Source organism: Anas acuta, chromosome 12 (assembly GCF_963932015.1).
Source record: "Anas acuta chromosome 12, bAnaAcu1.1, whole genome shotgun sequence".
Taxonomy (NCBI): domain Eukaryota; kingdom Metazoa; phylum Chordata; class Aves; order Anseriformes; family Anatidae; genus Anas; species Anas acuta.
Window position 1 is genome coordinate 16,168,128 of NC_088990.1, and position 17,315 is coordinate 16,185,442.

The following is a 17,315-nucleotide window of genomic DNA, read 5'->3' on the forward strand; positions in this document are numbered from 1 at the left end:
CCACTTAGCAGAGGTTCTGAGCTCTGCAGGTCATGTGTAGCACAGAGGTGCAGATGCTCTACAGGCATACACATTGCAGTAGAAGTTCCCTAAAACATAAATGACAAGTGCCTCCGGTACATTTATTCATGCTCTGCTACACTTCTTCATTTAAGACACTAGCAGGCCTACTTCTCTAACAGTCCTGCTAATTTGGGTGAGAAGGAAGCCTTCTGGCTCCTTGCGATGGCACTCCTTTCTGTCTGCAACAAATTAGTTGAACACACTTTGCTTGCCCAAAGCAGGGGGGCTAATGAAATATTCTGCCAAATAAACAAGTTTACTATTGCCAGGGGTTTTCAGGAGAAGCTTTCTGGATGGAAAAGTTCTGTGAAATATAATAGTAAATACAGATTATTTTAAGCTATTATTGTGACATTCGAACAGGCGATCCCTGACATACAAGCCCATAGACTAGCTCCAAAACCCTATTTTGAGGACGTAATTTTTACTTTGAAAAGATTATAGAAGTCCCCATTTGCTCTTATTTCTGTTTAGACTCCTGTTCAATATAGTTTTAAGACTGGGAACTACACAACGATCTGAACCTGACTCCCTGTCCATTTTCCTACCTCTTGCTGAGCACAACTCAGGCATCTGTGAGGGATCTTGGGTTGGGATTCAGGAATTGCCATGTGCAGAGCTGCGAGGTTCATAAACTTGAGTAATCAAGAGGTTCTATTGCAACAGGCTGACTGTAAATAAAACCAAAGAAAACAGGAATTGCAACTGCACAAGCTATGCTGTACCCTGAGTTGGCTTTGGGAAATTCAGATGATCCGACTATTGCTGTTGCAGCTTGACAGTGCCAAACAGGATAGTTTATTATTCCTACAAATGCTGTGTTGTACACAATACTTTGATCTTGAATTTCAGTTAATTTTTTGAAACTTGGCTATACTTAGTTTTGAAAAGAAAAATTCTTACAACTCAAATTTAAGATTGTTACTCTTTGTGAATAATAGACAAATGAGAAAATCTTACTGTGAAAAATACGAAAAATTCTTACTGTTTTTGTACTTGAAATGACTGCACTCAGATGGAAAGCATGCTAGCATAATCACTTCTTCATAAAGGGAATACCACAAAACTCGCAGAACACCCAGGAGAATGCTACAGCCTCTCGACAACTACTTAGCTGAGAAAACAGTTAAATGATGACTTCCAAATGAGAGTACAGCTCAGTTCATCCAAAGCATGCAATGAAGAAAAACTACGTGTATCCTCATCTTTCTGCAAGAAATTCATCTCAGCATCTTTGAAAGCACATCTTTGAAAGCAATTCTTATACTAACACTGGAAAAACGTAGCTTACAGCAAACATTTGAGTCCCTTACTGATATATAGGATCTGCTACAAGCAGCACTGATCACATCCACTTTACAATATATTTGTCAAATATAGAAGTGTATAGCATAGTCTGGACGTGTCTATGAGGACACCATCCATGAGAGCAGAGCTTTCTGACAGAGAAGAACTTCAAGCAAGCATAAACACTTGAGTTCCACACAGGTGTCATATGCTAGTAATGGTTCTCCAAAATAATTAGGCTGCAATTCACCAACAAATGCTAAGCTTGGCAGCACAAGGCAGGGTACTGATTATGTATCCTCAGAAAGTGTCACTGCAAAGTTTCATGTCAGACTTGAGAGAGGGGAGACTACCCAAAGCCTTATTATGTTATCCTGTCAAGCATAGTGAAAGAGCTGAGCTATGACCTTTACTTTCTATTTTATAGAGCCCTAAAGCTTCGAAGAATTAACAGCAGCCATAAATAAGTTCACTTTAAATGATGGGGCAGAGAAAAGGAAGTACCAAGTCCAAGATGTAGGTTTAAAATAGCTTATCATTATACAATACTTTTGCTTTGATAAGGTCAGTGATAATTGTTTTCTGCAGAGGAAGCACTGCTCAAAACTTTCATGTGCAGAAATGCACAAAAACCAGGTGAGTTCTACATGGGTTTCACCAATACATGATGTTAGCAATAAAGTCTAAAAATGTATAGCTGTTCACCCTCTCAAATCTCGTAGTATGAGTCAGGAGAGAGTTTATACTTGCAGTGAAACAGCATGTTTGCTTAGTCCAAGCTGCTTATCAGAAATGTTGGTCAATTCCACAAACTGAAGCTACTTTGATAAACAGAATAACAAAATGTTCTTTATTGAAAAAACAAAACAAAACAAAACAAAAAACAAACAGTAACAACAACAAAGCCACCCTTTGGGGACCTCCTGAAACTTTGCTTCTTCCCTTAGAAGCTGCTGCTGAACATCTGTGCTCTGACAAGCAGTGTTTAGAAGCTATTTCTCAATCACGTTTTGTCTCTGCATTATGTAACGAGAGCTTCATAAATTATTGCCTTAATAAGGTGTCTGATAATCATGTTCCTAAACACATGTCATCTGTATGATTCCCAATTGTATAGGTCTGGGACAGGGTTCATGGTAAATGAGGTGTGCCAACCATTGTACAATCTTTGCTTATTTCAGTGAGCACAGCGAGGATAACACTGATGGGCTGCTCGGCCATCCCATCCTCTGGAAGTCATCAGTGAGACCTGTTAATTAAAACAGCTCCCCAGAAGTAGATGTAGGCTTAAATCATGGCTGATTTGGTCAATGAGGTGGTGCCATTAACAGTACTGTCCCACAGCCTGAAGGGAGATCCCAGCACAACAAAATTGACTGAAGCTGGAAGGAAAACATAGAAAAATTGCAAACTGTTCCTTCAGCATATATGAAGTAATTATTGATCTTGTGTGGTATCCAAACATGCAGATAAGATGCTAAGAAAATTGTGGAATGTAACCACAGTGGGATGAATATTGAGTGGCTTTATGTTCCCATGAGATTCAGCTGTGCTCCCAGTGAACACCTCCAGGCATGGGAAATGGAAGGCTGTACATCCCTGCACAAATGGAAATACATCTCACTGGGTGAAGCCTGGCAGATAAGTAATTCTTTGGGGGCATCTAAGACACTCGGTTTTGTTTTGGCCATGCACAATTTTAAAAAGCATGTTTTGCAAACACCCCCATTTTTATTATACACTAAGATTAGCCATCTGCCAGCAGCCTAGCGGAACTGCTCGTATGGACATAGATGTGCTGGACAGACATTTCCATTGACTTAGAGGGGCTTTCAGTCCTCTGCTAGTTTCACATGTGTGCATTAGAAAGCTGTATACAATTCATGTTAGTCTTCCAAAATATATTGCCAAAACAAACAAGAACTTTTAATGCTGAAGAAATCATAGAATCATAGAATATCCTGAGTTGGAAGGGACCCTTAAGGATCACCAAGTCCAACTCTTGACACCGCACAGGTCTACCCAAAAGTTCAAACCATGTGACTAAGAACTTTTCTTCCTAAACAGCCTCTCCCTCTCACAGACATACACAGAAATTCAATCCATTTTTAATCTGGTCCTGGCACCTCCAAATTAGGTCCCACCTTATTTCTTTGATATCGCCACAGTTGAGTCAGTACTCAGACCTACATGAAGCCAGAACGGAACTCCTGATCCTTCTCATCATACAAACGTGTTCTGCTTTATCATTTACAGTGGATAACACCCTCCTGTTCTTCACCAAGAACCTTTAACCATTGCATTCCCACCACGTCTGCCTTCTTGCTGGATGAGATCGAGGATGAAAAGCAATAAACAGCATTGAAGGGCAAGCACAACTTACTTTGTAAGTTAAGTCCGTCCTTAAACTACTCAGTTGTAGTTGATACCATCCATCAGAGAGTGATTCTGGTCATTTATGGCAGTAAGAGAACAGATTTTTGTTTAAATAATGCTTGCAAATCACAAAAATAAAAGCTGAGGTCACAAAAGGAGCTCGTCCTCAAAGACGCATCCAAACCAAATGCCAACATCTCCCACCTTTTTAAAAAAAGCATCCTTGAAGCCCCAGATTACCCATTTTGAAACCAGAGCATATGTACACACAAACGTACTTTGTGTTTTGATACAAATTTCAGATATTGTGAATTTAAATTCATTAAGCCCCCACAATACACAAGAGGAATTAAGACAGTGGTTCAGTAACATTTGAGCAGCATCCCTGTTCATTTTTGTTATAGGAGAATCCTACACTATGAGGTCAGGAATTCAGGAAAGCCCAGTATACACCGCAAGGTTTGCAACAATCTATAAAGCGCCAGTATAGCATGTAAATTTCTATCAATGTAATTTCATTTATTTAACCCAAATTTATCAACAAATATTTTTCTGATTTACTAACAAATAGTTCACCATTTCAGCAATTTTTTTCAGGAAGCATCTTAAGGCAGACCAGGCTGCCATGTCCTAACCCTTCTCAGCTGGCCCCATTGTAAATTCCCTGTGTGGAACTACTTCCAGCTGGTTATCTGAAGAAGCTGGATGGCTCCTTTTTGGCTGCTGTACCTCAGGTGGTCTTACTCAAGTGGAAGCAAGTGGTTTGTACTTCTGTTTCTGTCCCTGAGCAGTTTTAAAACTACTGCCAAAGACAGTAAAGGTTACACAGCTATGTGCCCATTCTGCTCATGTCTTTGCTGCCCTGGGTTACTCTAGCTTGCTGCGGGACCAAAGCAGACAGAAAGCTGCGAAGTGCACAGCAGGAACAAAGCTCTTCAGGTGCCTCTGTTCCCAAAGTCACGTAACTGAATAGCAGAGAGCAGTCTGGTAGGCACATTGTGTGCAATAAGTGTAAGGTAGCTTATTAAAGACAGCTGGTCACAAATATTTTGCCTCTAATTCCTGAGAACACTACAAAAATGCTGTAACTGATTACGGAAAATCCTCCCCTTGCATGAGAGGTCATTTAAGGATACGCTCACTTCACTACCATTTGATTTGTGCCAAGTTCCTGGTAAGTAAATGTTTTTTTATGTTAGGGCTGCAAAAAAGCTTCTGAGGTAGTTTTTCCAGCAGTAGCTACAAAGATGGCACTTTCAAAAACTTTTCTTCTACATTAAGTGGAGGCCATGTAAGATCTTGCTGAATCTGCATGACATGAAAAATACAGGATATGTGTCTGACTTCAGTGCTTACACATAAAAAGCCATATCGTGCAGCTATTGTTAAACTATGTGCAGCTAGAGAATGATCTCACTGCCCATGTGAATCTACCTAATAAAAGCCTAGTGGGTAACAAAGGGAAAAAATGCATGTGTACCTTTAGAAATACTGCAGGAAGACCCTTCAAAGGCTACTTTGCATTTAAAGGCTGTTCTGCAAGAGTAGAATATTTTTGTCTCTGTCACTACTGACTTCCAAACAGCTGATCCAAGTTTGGAAGGACGGGGAAAAAATTGGAACATGCTTAAGTTATAAAACAGAACCAGAAACCTCAAGTCCAATATAAACAAGTTCCAGGTTTCTGCTCTTGGACGTGCCATAACCATGTTCAGCTAGACAATAACACAGTGCAATGCTTGTGCTTTAAATAGTTAAAGGCACCTTCTTTTCAGATGAAATCTGACTGAGTTTAGTTCCAAATGAACTCCGGTGTAGTGAAAGATTTGTTTATGCACAACTCGTGTCACATAGACACCCTTTCCAGCATCCTGCAGAGAAGCATTGTACGTGCTACTGCACAGAAATCATTTACAGGTCATTCAGAACACATTTTCTATGAGACTGAGATTAATTTCTAATACAAACACACCTATCCCATGCAACTGTCTGTCATTAAGAGACTGTTTGCTGGTATACTCTGGGCTATCTGTAAGACAGAACTTGCTCCTGAGAAGGAAAGTGCCAGCTACAGGTTTCCAGGATGAGGAGAGCAGGAGGGTGGTGATCCACCCTTACCACTTCCAATGTTACTAGGTGTTACTGTGTTAGACCAGACCAGCACCTCTGTGCTAAAAGGAAGATGGTTTGTGGAAAGAGAGTTCTGTGAACTTTCTGCATGTTTTTCCATTAGGTATCCGAGGTTTGTGCCCCGTAGAAAAGGTGTCCCTGATCACTGTATTCTGTGAATGAGGTTGACTGGAACAGCCAAACCGTAGCTGAGATTTATTTATTTTGTTGTTGTTAATTACCCTCTGCTCTCCTAATGTATGATCACAGGTTACACACATTAGCAACTCACTGCCAGAGCAAAACCTGTCTCAGCAAAACGTGATTTCCAAAGAACTGCAGGAGTTAAAAGTTGTTTTTCCTTCTCTGTTTGATTGTGTTTCAACACAGCATAACCCAGCCATGTGTCCCTCCTCAGATTCAAAGCAATGCTCCTTTGTCTTTTACACAGATTGTCATCTTCCTCTTCCACTCACTCAGCAAAAGCAAAGGAAAAATTTGGAAAAATTACAGAGAGAGAGAGAATATTTAGCTATGTTGATTATCCCCGCTTCAAAGATGGTGGCAAAGAGGGAAAAACAAGAGAGGATTTTCTTAGGAGATCCTCTCTCCATCAGTTACAATAATGAGATGTAGAGTTTTGCTTTAAAGGCTTGTAGGCTCCAATACCTAAACTCTGTCAATTATTAGCAACAGCTTTATTTCTGTAACAAGGTTGGCAGAGAAATCTTCCCTTCTGAGCCAGATTTCTGAAATACTTGCTCAATTTGTTTTTTGTTCTTCAGTGATGCAAAGCTGTCACTGACTTCCACAATGATGAGTAAATTCTTAGTAAAACCTGATCTTCAGTGGATGTATGACCCTAATGGTAGGACACAGTGTTTTTCAATTCCATGAATTTGTATTTTTATTCCCATTGCAAAATAGAACTGTACATAGTTTTTGATTTTTTAGGTATGTGCTGTACTATACTCTGGGTTGTGGTAACCAGACAAGCACAAATTCATTCTCGGTGATTCTTCTAAACTATCCAAAACATACATATCTCATAGATAAGAGAACAGCTTTCAGGCCTGTCCTGTCATTAATCATTCAGACACTACTGAATGATTAATATTTCATTAAAGACTGGGGGAGGGAAGAGAAGGATAGAAGTCTTTCACAGAAAACCTGCATAACAGTCAGGAGATTTAGGGCTCTTTTGTATCTAATATTACTCAAGTGTGTAGTAAATACAGCTGTCAGCTAATTGGATTCCCCACAGAATCAGTTTAACTCTTTTGCAGCTGAGTTGATTGAACTCTATTATTCAATCCTGAACCAGTCAGGTAAAAGAGAGCAGCAGCAGTTTTGCCTTCCTGACTTCAGTTCATCTTGGAAAATGTAAGTTTTAAAACCTGCTTACTCCTTCCTGAACTTTATGCCCTGTACTTATTATTTCAGTAATTTCTAAGACTAAAATATTTAGAGCATATATACTGTTTGTTTGTTATCTTCAACAAACACAAACTGTCTGTATCCTGGCTTAGAATCAATACTCTTAACTAGGAACTTTATTCTTGGAAATTGAGTACTAGGCTGAGGGCTTTGGCAGGACTGCTTAAGAAGTTGTTTTATGTTTTTAACTATGCATTTTTGGTGTGTTTAAACATTCTTAGAAAAAGCTAAAATGATTCTCAGGAGTTGCAGAGCTTGTTCACAGAAAACAAAAGCAGTGTTTTGCAGTTCTGTGTTGTTCTTAAAACTGTGGGCTTATTAAGACACTTAAGAACATCAGCTTTCAAAAAGGTGCAGAAACAGGCACTGAACTACTTCTCGCTTATGGGTCAGGCTGCAAAGGTGACTATTTTACAAAGCTAGCATTTGAAACTGTCCTGAACCTACTTCTTGTTCTAGTCTGAAAGAAAAACCTATGAGAGGTGTTTTTGTCATGCTCAGTAAGGAGAAGAGGTGGAGGACAGCAGAAAAGCATTATAGGGCAGGATGGCCTTAGAAGTACCCTGGAGCTTTTTGATAAATTGGCTGTATGCCAATGCCAGTGAGTTAGGCATCCAAAGCTAGCCAGCCAGCCGTTCCTAACTTTTAATCTAAGTCAAAAACAGGAGGCCTAGCTGCTAGAACTGAGACTGCAGGGTGACATGGGGAGGACCGTGTTCACTTAGCCAGTCCTCCTGCCTGTGGGAAACCACCATTGGGGAAAGACCTTTCTTCTTTCAAAGCGCAAGACCCTTTTCTTCTGGTGTCATGTTCAGAGTGTGGGCAGTTCCATGCTTGCTCCTGGCATCCAGAGCAGCCCAGCTGCCAACTTAGAGGATGGACTGAACCAGTGCTACCCACACGTTTCCTGCTGTTACACCCAAGCATAACCTGCAGCCCTGTTTTCCGCTGCTCATGGTGGCACAGGAGGCAGTAGATCAAGTTTCTCTTCTCGCAGCCTTCTCTTGTAAAGGTCTGGTTCTTCACTAACACTGCCTGCCTGCCACCCATGTGCATACGCCCCTTCTGGAGCCACTGTGTGCATACAGGCAAGCTAAAAGGAAACCTAGCTCAGATTTTGAGCTAGCCAGCTAAGCTTCTGGTAATTGCCAGGTGCTAAAATATACGATGAAATTTATTTCACTGACATGTGAACTTGCTTCTCCTAATGTCTGTCAATCAGTTTCTTTACATGAGCTTAGGTGGCACCTTGATTTGGACCAGATTCAAAGAAGTTGTGCTTTGCTGCTGTGCTTTAATGTAGTTAGAACAAAGCAGATTTGCTAGAACTGAAAGTGAAAACCATCCTCCTTTTTAAAACCTTACCAATCTAAACACAGGTCAAATACTTTATTTTTCTAACCTAGTTGTTATGCTGTTGTTACACTTGTGAGAATGACTGCTTTGTATTTCAGAAGGTTGCTTTCAAATACCAAACATATTATGAATTTCCCCATGTTCATATACCCCTGTTACAAAATCATTAGAAAAATTCTGCTTATGGAAATTACATAGTAACCGAGAAGAAAGGGTCCTTAAGTTATTTATTTTTTTTTCATATGGGTTTCTCAGTGTTGCCCTTAAAATTGTCATTATAGAGAGTTAAGATAAGCAAGTGAATGGAAATAAGTCAATTTCTTCTACTTATTCAAATGTAGTTAATACTTAATGAATCAAAGTTAGACTAAAAATAATAGATACTAATAACACATCCTTCTTCCATAAAAATAATAACACATCCTTCTTCAATCTAGTTACCTGAATTGGTGCCTCTGGCAGATCAGGCTGGACTACTGCAAGGTTAAGCAGGCTTAATTAAAATGTCACTGCCCGAAGTCAGTCTGCCAGCTAGAGACCAACGAAAGCCTTGACCACTTTCTCCTCAACAAGCCCTAACCTGACATCTGTGAGCAAGAACAATGCGCCCAGGGTGGCCACCTCCTCTTCCTATGCCTGGGCAGCCATGGCGAAGGCAGCTATGACAGTTAAGCAACAGCACAAAGGAGCCACCGTGAAGTCACCTGGCCCATGGGTTTGTGTCACTGCCAGGCTCTCCCAGCAATATTTCAGACTGCAACTGGTGGCCACATCTTTAGCATATGCTAATCAGCACAAACACATTCAATTCTAATAATTGGAAACTTGCTCTTGCATTGTGGTGTAGTGGACAGCAAGCAGAATTAGTAAGTTCAGGAAGAAATCTCGCTGGAATTAAAAGCTTTCTTCTGTGCTTTCTCTGCATGTAATGCAGATTGCTAAAAGCTCTTAGAGGTCACAGTGATTTTGGGGAGGGCTGCAATACACAGGATTCTTCAGGTCCCTGCCCAAAATGTAGTCTTTTTTCCTATGTGTTTGTATGTAGTATAATTGAATAAGTTGGTGCCCCCTGTAGCCTCTCAGCACACAGCAGGCCCTGACAGTGCTCTGTGAGGTCCTGGCCTGAGATAGCCATTAGGCTCTGCACCATCTGTTTCTTCCCACTGGTTTATCAGAGACAACCTGGTTTCCAGTGACTCCAGAGAATTGCCAAACCTTTTTAGTGAGCCCACACTGAAAATCAGCTTAAGAGGAAGGAGAACTTTGTCATGTAAATCGTTTGTCTGATTTTCTGAAAGCTCTTTCTATTTTGAGTTTTCTCAGGAGGGAATTTTTTTTTTTTTAAAACTGGTAAGCCAGTGGAATTTTTGCCTCAATGGGATCACTACGGCTTGGGCCAGAGTGCTGCATTTGTGGATCACAACACAGCCTCTGAGGTCCACGGGAACCTCAGTGGAAAAGAATCTGGACTTGACATTACCCACTGACACTAAATATAACCTTCTGGTAAACATTAAAACTTCAAGGGCTTTGTGGCTGATGATCATGTTAAACTCCAGGACATCCAGTGAGAGGGTGGGGTGGAAAATATAAACATGAAAAGAAACCTAGGGGGAGGGGAAGGGTTTGTACGCTGGGGGGAGGGCTCCAGAGACTTTGTTGACTAGTACTTTCTGCCTTGCTCAAGGTTGTCTTCAGTTAGTAAAGAAGAAGCATTCCGAAGGTTGAGCTAGTTTCACTTGCTAGTGTACAGGACGCTACAGTTTGTTCTAGCACATTCAGATCTAACAGGGAACTTCAATCTAAAACCCTGTACTCCGAGCGATGGGCTAAGGACGAAAGGCAGATAATGCCTCCTTGGCTGTTCCACCTCGTTTCTTCAGCTTGAAATAGGATAACAAGCATCCTGTAGACTACTGTGTATGTTTGGCACATTTGAGCATTAAAATCTGGCTAAAACAATCAGATTTTACATGGACCATCAAACAGCCAGAAAACACTGCCAGCTTGCAGTCCCTACCAATGTGGACTGGCTTTAACTGAGTAACACTTGAAAGGTTAGGGATCTCTTTGCCACACTACAACCTCAAAAATAAAGTCTGCCCTTGCTCTGAACACAAAGAGCAAAATCTTTAATTTGTGAGCACAGTAGCAGACAACGACAAGCGAGCTTCTAAAGCAAGTCATAAACTGCACCATCTAAATACCTCCAGCACTATCATCAGTATCTTGTAGCCTGCAGTACTGGTCTTCAGTTTGCTGCTAACTACTGGCTGGGGTAGGCATACAGCACATGGAAAAAGTTTTAATCCATAGCAGAAGTTTTTGAGTGGTTCTTAGTAACTGGGTTTGGGAGTCACTCCGGCAGCTTACCTGAAAGGTTTAAAGTACCATTTGTGTGCTGCTGGTGAGGTGTGCAGCCATTATCCGACACCCCTGGCAGGCTGATGCGTATGTGTTACCCAAGTAAGTTTATGGACACTGGAAAGCAGGGGAGACCCAAAACCCTTGTTCTAATCCCGTAAAAGCCACTATGTGTTTTGTAGTTAAAACAAACAAAACCGTCTGGAAGTCACTGCATGTTCTGTTAGCTTTTCCAAGTGTCATATTAACTTTTTTCCAAGCCTGTCACAACTTCTTTAAAAAACAATAACAACAAAAAAGCACAAACACCCTAGAAAGCATTCTGCAACATGAGTAAGAAGCATTTAAGCCTGTTTAAAACAGAATCCAAACAGAGAAAGACCTGTTGCCAGCGAGGAGGAAAACTTGGCAGCTTTGTTTAAAGCTTCCCACACAGACACTGGAGACACGAGAAAACAAAGAAGCTCTAGTCCCCGAGGGTCCTGCCACTCCCAGGGCAAAACCAGTCCCTTCCCCGCTTTTTCTCTAGCTCTCACACACATGGTTCTCTTCCTCTGCGCCGTTAGCTACAGCAAGAATGAATTAAGCCCTGCAGATCTGGAAAAAATACAGGAAGTGAAGAGTTAAAAAAAACAGACAACAAAAAACTGAGAGAACCTGGAGGCAAGCCAGTGTCCTCGAATGACTCGGCTCAGCGGCAGCCTGGCGCACGACTCCCCCCGCTCCTCTCCCTGCAGGGCGGACGTGGCCCAGCCTCCTCTTCATCGGGGAGAGGAGTTCCCTGTCGTGGCTTCCAGTTGGTTTGAGAGCCCAGAAACACGGCTAAGTTTATCTTTTGCTTCTAGGACAATGGCAAAGGCCAGAAATAAGTGCAAAAGAACTGAAAGTCAATGGAGAAAATTCCCTGAGAGCAAGCACCTTTTCTCATGAACTCCAAACAGGCAAGGCACAGCCGCAGAGCGCAAAGCAGGGCAGGCTGCCTAGGGTGCCAGGAACATGCTGTTCCTTCGGCCGCGCCGCATGGGGAATTGTCCATCTATATGCTTAAACTTGATGGGGCTTTCTTCTCTGCCACAGAAAGCAAACATCCTCAGCTTCGAACAGCTCTTCCTTCATCTTAGGAAGGCAGCAGGAAAAGCTAGGTATGCTTGAAGAGGTTTGTTTGGTGTGGGTGAGGCTGCCACTTCTCAGCTACGATGGTTCAGGAGTCATTTGTAAGGTGTAGTTCTGAGGATCTTTTCCTTAACGTCCTTTATACAGAAACTGATCACGGATTTTAGTCGACTAATTTGTTGTCTGAAATAACTCAGTTGGACAGCTCACCTAAGTTTGTTCTCATCTGTGTGGTGCTTTGTCATAGATACTATGACCAGTGTCTCCAGCCGAGATCAGTCTCCTCGGTTTTTGGAGCTCCCTGCGCAGCTGTAGGCCGTCCTGTTCCACGACAGAAGGCAGAGGCACCGAGTATGGCACGTCACGGGGCCTTTTTCAATCTAGTACTCCTAACTCTTTCAGTAACTTCTATGGTGCTCGCAAGACTTCAACTTTTTTTAGGTGTGTATGTCTGGTAAGTTACGATAGCAACAAAGAAGCAGTCAGATGAGACTTCACCTGCAAGTGAACACTAATCAGGAAGAGATACTGTTTGCATTCAAATGTTTTTTTTGTTTTTTTTTTTTTTTTTTTTTTTTTTGTTATTGTTGTTGTTGAAATCAGTTTTACCCAGTTGCTAAAAGCTTTTTCGGAAGCTGCCCATGTCCCTCTACATTTATGTTCAGTATCTCCTTGTGACTCATATTCAGCCTCTCGGCTGCCTTCCTGCCTGCTCTAGCTTCACAAAATTGCCTTCTAAAGAAAGAAACAGAAACACGGTCATTTGGGTGCCTCTCAAACATTTAATTTTAAACTATTACGAGTACTGATGCTTGTATGGGAAGTGATAAGCGGGTATAAAGGTACTGACAGGCGCACAGTGTTGGAAAAAGTAGATGGGGGAGGTAAGAAGCATTGTAAAGGGGAAGTCAAAGATGAACCAAACAAGAAAAACAACTAAAAATTACAGTGTGGTAGGATCCACACAGATGACCCACGCACTGTTCCCTGTGATATTAAGTAATAAAAGGCAACATTAGCTTTGAATCTATGCCCAGTAAGGGTTTATTCCCAGAGGGCTTTTGTTTTTTTCCAAGCTTGAGTTCTGAAAGATGAAACCATAATGGTGGCCAAATACAAGTTTGTTTTTGTTTTTCAACATCTTAATTACCGAGCTGTAACAAATAAATCTTTGGCTGGATTGCAACTAACCTGTGTGGGTCCTTAGATGAGCTTTAAGATGGGAAGATTTGCCATAAACTTTTTCACACCCCACATAGTGGCATTTGTGCTTTTTCTGGGGTGATCCGGGGTCAGTCCAGCTTCTCCCGCGTTTGTTCTTTTGTCTGGGGCTTGGCTCAGTTACTGCAGCCAGGCTAGTAGGTGTGGCTGCTTTTCCTCCTCCACGCTTACCAGCCGAAGACACGCTTTCTTCCCCAAACTCCTTAGGAGCGATAGAAATGTGTATCTGTTCTGTGATGCCAAAGGTCTCTGTTTTTTCCATTTTGAGAGCGGGTGAGCTGGGGACGTGCTGGTTCAGGTCTGCCAAAATGCTAGCTACCACGAGTAATGACGATCCATTGTCCTTCCCGGTCTCTCTGACCTCCCACTCATCTTCTCCGTTTGACGAAGGAGGCATCGCTGCATCAGGTTGGGGACCGGGCTCCCCTTTGGGACCGTGGATAACAGCACGGCTGGACATAGAAACAAGGCACTCTGCTGCAAAATGATCCACGTACGCCGCTGTTGCCATTTTTCATAAGTTTTCAAAGCAATCCAAACCGGAAAAAAGCACTTATTATTTTTTTCTCCTTTTAAGCGCTCAGGCAAGCAGACCTTCCCCTCTCCTTATCTCCGAAGCTCTCCCGGTAGAAGCCAAGTCTGGTCTAGCAGCCATCGACACCCCGCTCCGCCACGAGGCCGCCCGTCCCGTCCCGTCGCGTCGCGTCCCGTCCCGAGGTCCCGGGCAGCGGAGCGGGCGGCTGCCGGCGCCGTCTCGTCGCGGGCGCGAGAGGCGAGCGGAGCGCGGCGCTGCCCGCCCGGCCGCGCGTGGCGCGCTGACAGCCGCCGGGGGCGGGGCCGCCGCACGCATCTGGCCGTGACGTCACCGCCAGCACCCCCCCCCCCCCCTCCCGCGAGTGAAAGGAAGCGCCCGATTGGCTGCCGGCCGCGCCGCGGGAGCGCGCCCCGGGGCCGCGCCGCGCGGGAGCCTCGCCCGCGGGGGTGGTGCCGCAGTGGCACGGGGCTGGGGAAGTGCGGAGGGCCATAAACGGGGCGAGGCTGCGGCTGGAATAAGTGATGGGGAAAAAGAGGGAGAGTGCGCCAGGTGGTCTGCGGAGGTTTTAATAAATTGTGACAGGTTTAGCTGTGTCCCTGCGGATCATAAGCTGTTGAAGTCACTCTGTCAAAGCACTCCGCTGCCCCTCAAGTGTTTCAAAGTACAAATGGAAATCGCTTTTTATTATTATTCTCATTTATCAAGAGATAACAGCTCAGCCAGTTTGTAGAGGTTAACGCCCGAATGAATAAACTGGTTGTGCGTGACCAGCTTACCAAAACTGAAAGAAATGCATCTGAATTCAGGTCTGAACACAGTTACTCTGTGGTGCTTCTTACCTCTGGTTGGATCACGTTCTCTCCCTAGACTAATTCTTGTGAAATTCGTGTCCTTAGTGCAGATGGACCCTTCCTCTGAGGCAGAGCCAGTCAGAAACCAGGAGGGCTTTTTGGAAGCCTTCCTGGATGGAAAGTTTTGGAGTTTGAGGGGGCGTGGAAGGAAGCGAACATCTGTTGCAGAAACTCACATAGTTGTGGTGTTGAGTAAAAAGTTGGTTTTGTGCATGTGAAAACGCCTTATTCAGGAGCAACGTGTGCCAGTGCTACCACTGTGCTTTCTAGGCGCTGTGCTTTGGGTTCTCATGCACTGCTTCCCCTCTAGGTCAGACCTGTTGGCAACCTGTGTCTATTGAAACCCTCCGTGTCTGTCCTGTTACCCTGCGGTGCTCTGCGGGACTCGAGTCCCTGCAGCCGAGGGAGGCTCAGGGCACGCCAGCAGCACAGGAAGATGTGGTTTCACGCTGCAATGCGCTGCAGCATTTGATGCAGACGTGTCGTACCATTTGTTCTGCTGAGCACGGCTACAGGAAATGCTCACACATTTCCAAATAAAGGTCGAGTTTCGGACTCCCCCGTTTATTCCTGAAGGAAATAAACCCAGGGAAAACCTTTTCATGAGGAGACGTTGGCTGAGGGTGGCTGCAGCAGACCCACCCGGCAGCTCCTCACGAGGAGCCTGGCAGCAGTCACCCCTCTGCTCTCCCACCTCGAGGAGAAATGGGGCAAGGAGAGGGCAGGGCTCGGGCCCGGGTTCTCCAGGAGAAGTGGAGCAGGAGAAGTGGAGCAGGAGAAGGGAGCTGGGGACGGCCCTAGCCCCGCGGCAGTGTCCTGCCACCATTTCGTGCCGGCCTCCTGCCCTGAGGAGAAACCCCTGGAGGTGAGCCGGGAGGTGTGATTGGCTGCTCTGCCTCTTTCTGGAGCCCGCCCAAGCATGGCAGCCAATCAGAGAAGACCTTACATGCTGCGTGTGACTCTCCACAGTGGAGGTGGCCCTGGGCGCCATGTTGTGTTTGGAGCCCTTCGAGGGCCGGGGGCTTCCCTTGAGGGCTGTGCAGTGCTCCTGCGGGGGAGAAGAGGGAGAAGATGCCAAGTCACAGCACAGCTGGGCCTGTGGGCAGCAGCAGGGCGGCGAGGAGGTGGTGGCTGGCTGCAGCTGGAGGTAGGGAGGGGTCCGAACCTTGTCTTTTATTGACAGGTCTTTAGCCTAAAGCCTTGTCCTGGTAGTTGCTCCTGTTATGTAGCGCCTCTCCTGTGCCATTCATAGTCACAACCGAGTCCCCAGCGGGCTGTGTGAACTCTCCAGTGCTTCTGCAGCTCTGTGGTTGGGACGGGGGCTGTGTTCGTGAGAAGCTGCTGCTGTTTTTGGTTGGGTGAGCCCGCGGGGCGTGCCTTCCTCCTTTGGGAAGGAGCAGTGTGGTGGTGGTTGCTCACACCAAAACAGCTTTTTAATGTGAAAGAGAACTTAGTCATATTCAGAAGATGTGTGTAGCCAGGTTAGGGGGTGTTGTTACTGCCTTGTTAAAAAGCAGAACTAAGAATAAAAATGTGTCTCTGCCTTGGTAATAGCTGACCAAAAGACAAAAACGGTCCGTCCTGGAGCACTTAACCTGGAGAAGTTGCTATCTCATTGCACGTACAGGAGCAGGGTGTGGTGTGTTTGTCATCTGGATGTGAAAATGCCAGCTGCCCAATGGACTCGTCAATGGGTTTTAGTGCAGGGTTGCAAATCTGAAATGCTTCTGTGTGAAATGATAGCCTCCCTGCAAACGGCAGTGGTGACGCTCCTTTAACACGTATCAGTTGTGAGGTCAGTGGTGTGAAAAGATCTTAGGTTATCATTACAAGAAAAAGTTTACAACTAGGTGAATTTCTGTATTACCTGACTTTGAGCCTGTTATTATTATTTGTTGTGCATTTAATTTCTCAGAAGAAGGGGAAAAGTGAATTTCTCCAAGTATACGATAAATGCTAAATATACCTCTGCTGAATATCCTGCAGCTGTTGACTTGTCAACCAAATGAGCTGAATTTTAGATCAGGGAAAAAATAATAAAAAATATACTCTAATCCCTCTCCGGTTTTCTTTATTGGATTGTTGTTGACATGTTCTCAGCTGCAGGCAGTTGTCCCATAGACAGGTGGGAATTTTTCTGTCTGTTAGGGCACTATTTTTCCATCTACTCAAATAATTCAGCCTGTGCCGTCAGTCTTTTGCTTGTTTTGTTTTGTTTTAGTGTTTTCTAAATAAATAGTTTAGAGTCTTGTTTAGCTACAAATGCATAGCAACAGAATGATTTTAAATCAAATCCACCCTGTTCTGCACCTCCCAAAATAGCTCATTGTTTTAAATTACGGGAATGAGAAGCTCTGAAATACTTTGTGAAGTTAAACTAGTTTTATGAACTCTGTTAACCAGAACTTTAAACAGAATATAACAAAGTCCTGATACAGATTCAGCTCATATCTAGTTTTGCGTGGCCAAAAAAGGGAAAAAGAAATTGAGCAATAGCAAGGTTTATTTTATTTTATTTTATTTTATTTTATTTTATTTTATTTTATTTTATTTTATTTTATTTTATTTTATTTTATTTTATTTTATTTTATTTTATTTTTATA

At 43.6% G+C, this 17,315-nt stretch overlaps 2 protein-coding genes across 2 annotated transcripts in view; one reads left to right on the forward strand and one right to left on the reverse strand.

Moving 5' to 3' along the window:
* Positions 1 to 13,904, reverse strand: part of KLF13 (KLF transcription factor 13) — a 34,678-nt gene extending 20,774 nt beyond the window's left edge. The window contains exon 1 of the mRNA XM_068696348.1: positions 13,297 to 13,904. Coding sequence (XP_068552449.1) covers positions 13,297 to 13,837 — 541 coding nt within the window. The 5' untranslated portion in view covers positions 13,838 to 13,904. The remainder of the gene's footprint in view (positions 1 to 13,296) is intronic.
* A 345-nt stretch (positions 13,905 to 14,249) lies between these two features.
* TRPM1 (transient receptor potential cation channel subfamily M member 1) overlaps positions 14,250 to 17,315 on the forward strand; it is a 126,334-nt gene continuing 123,268 nt past the window's right edge. The window contains exon 1 of the mRNA XM_068696336.1: positions 14,250 to 15,859. The gene's annotated coding sequence lies outside the window, so the exon portion shown is untranslated. The remainder of the gene's footprint in view (positions 15,860 to 17,315) is intronic.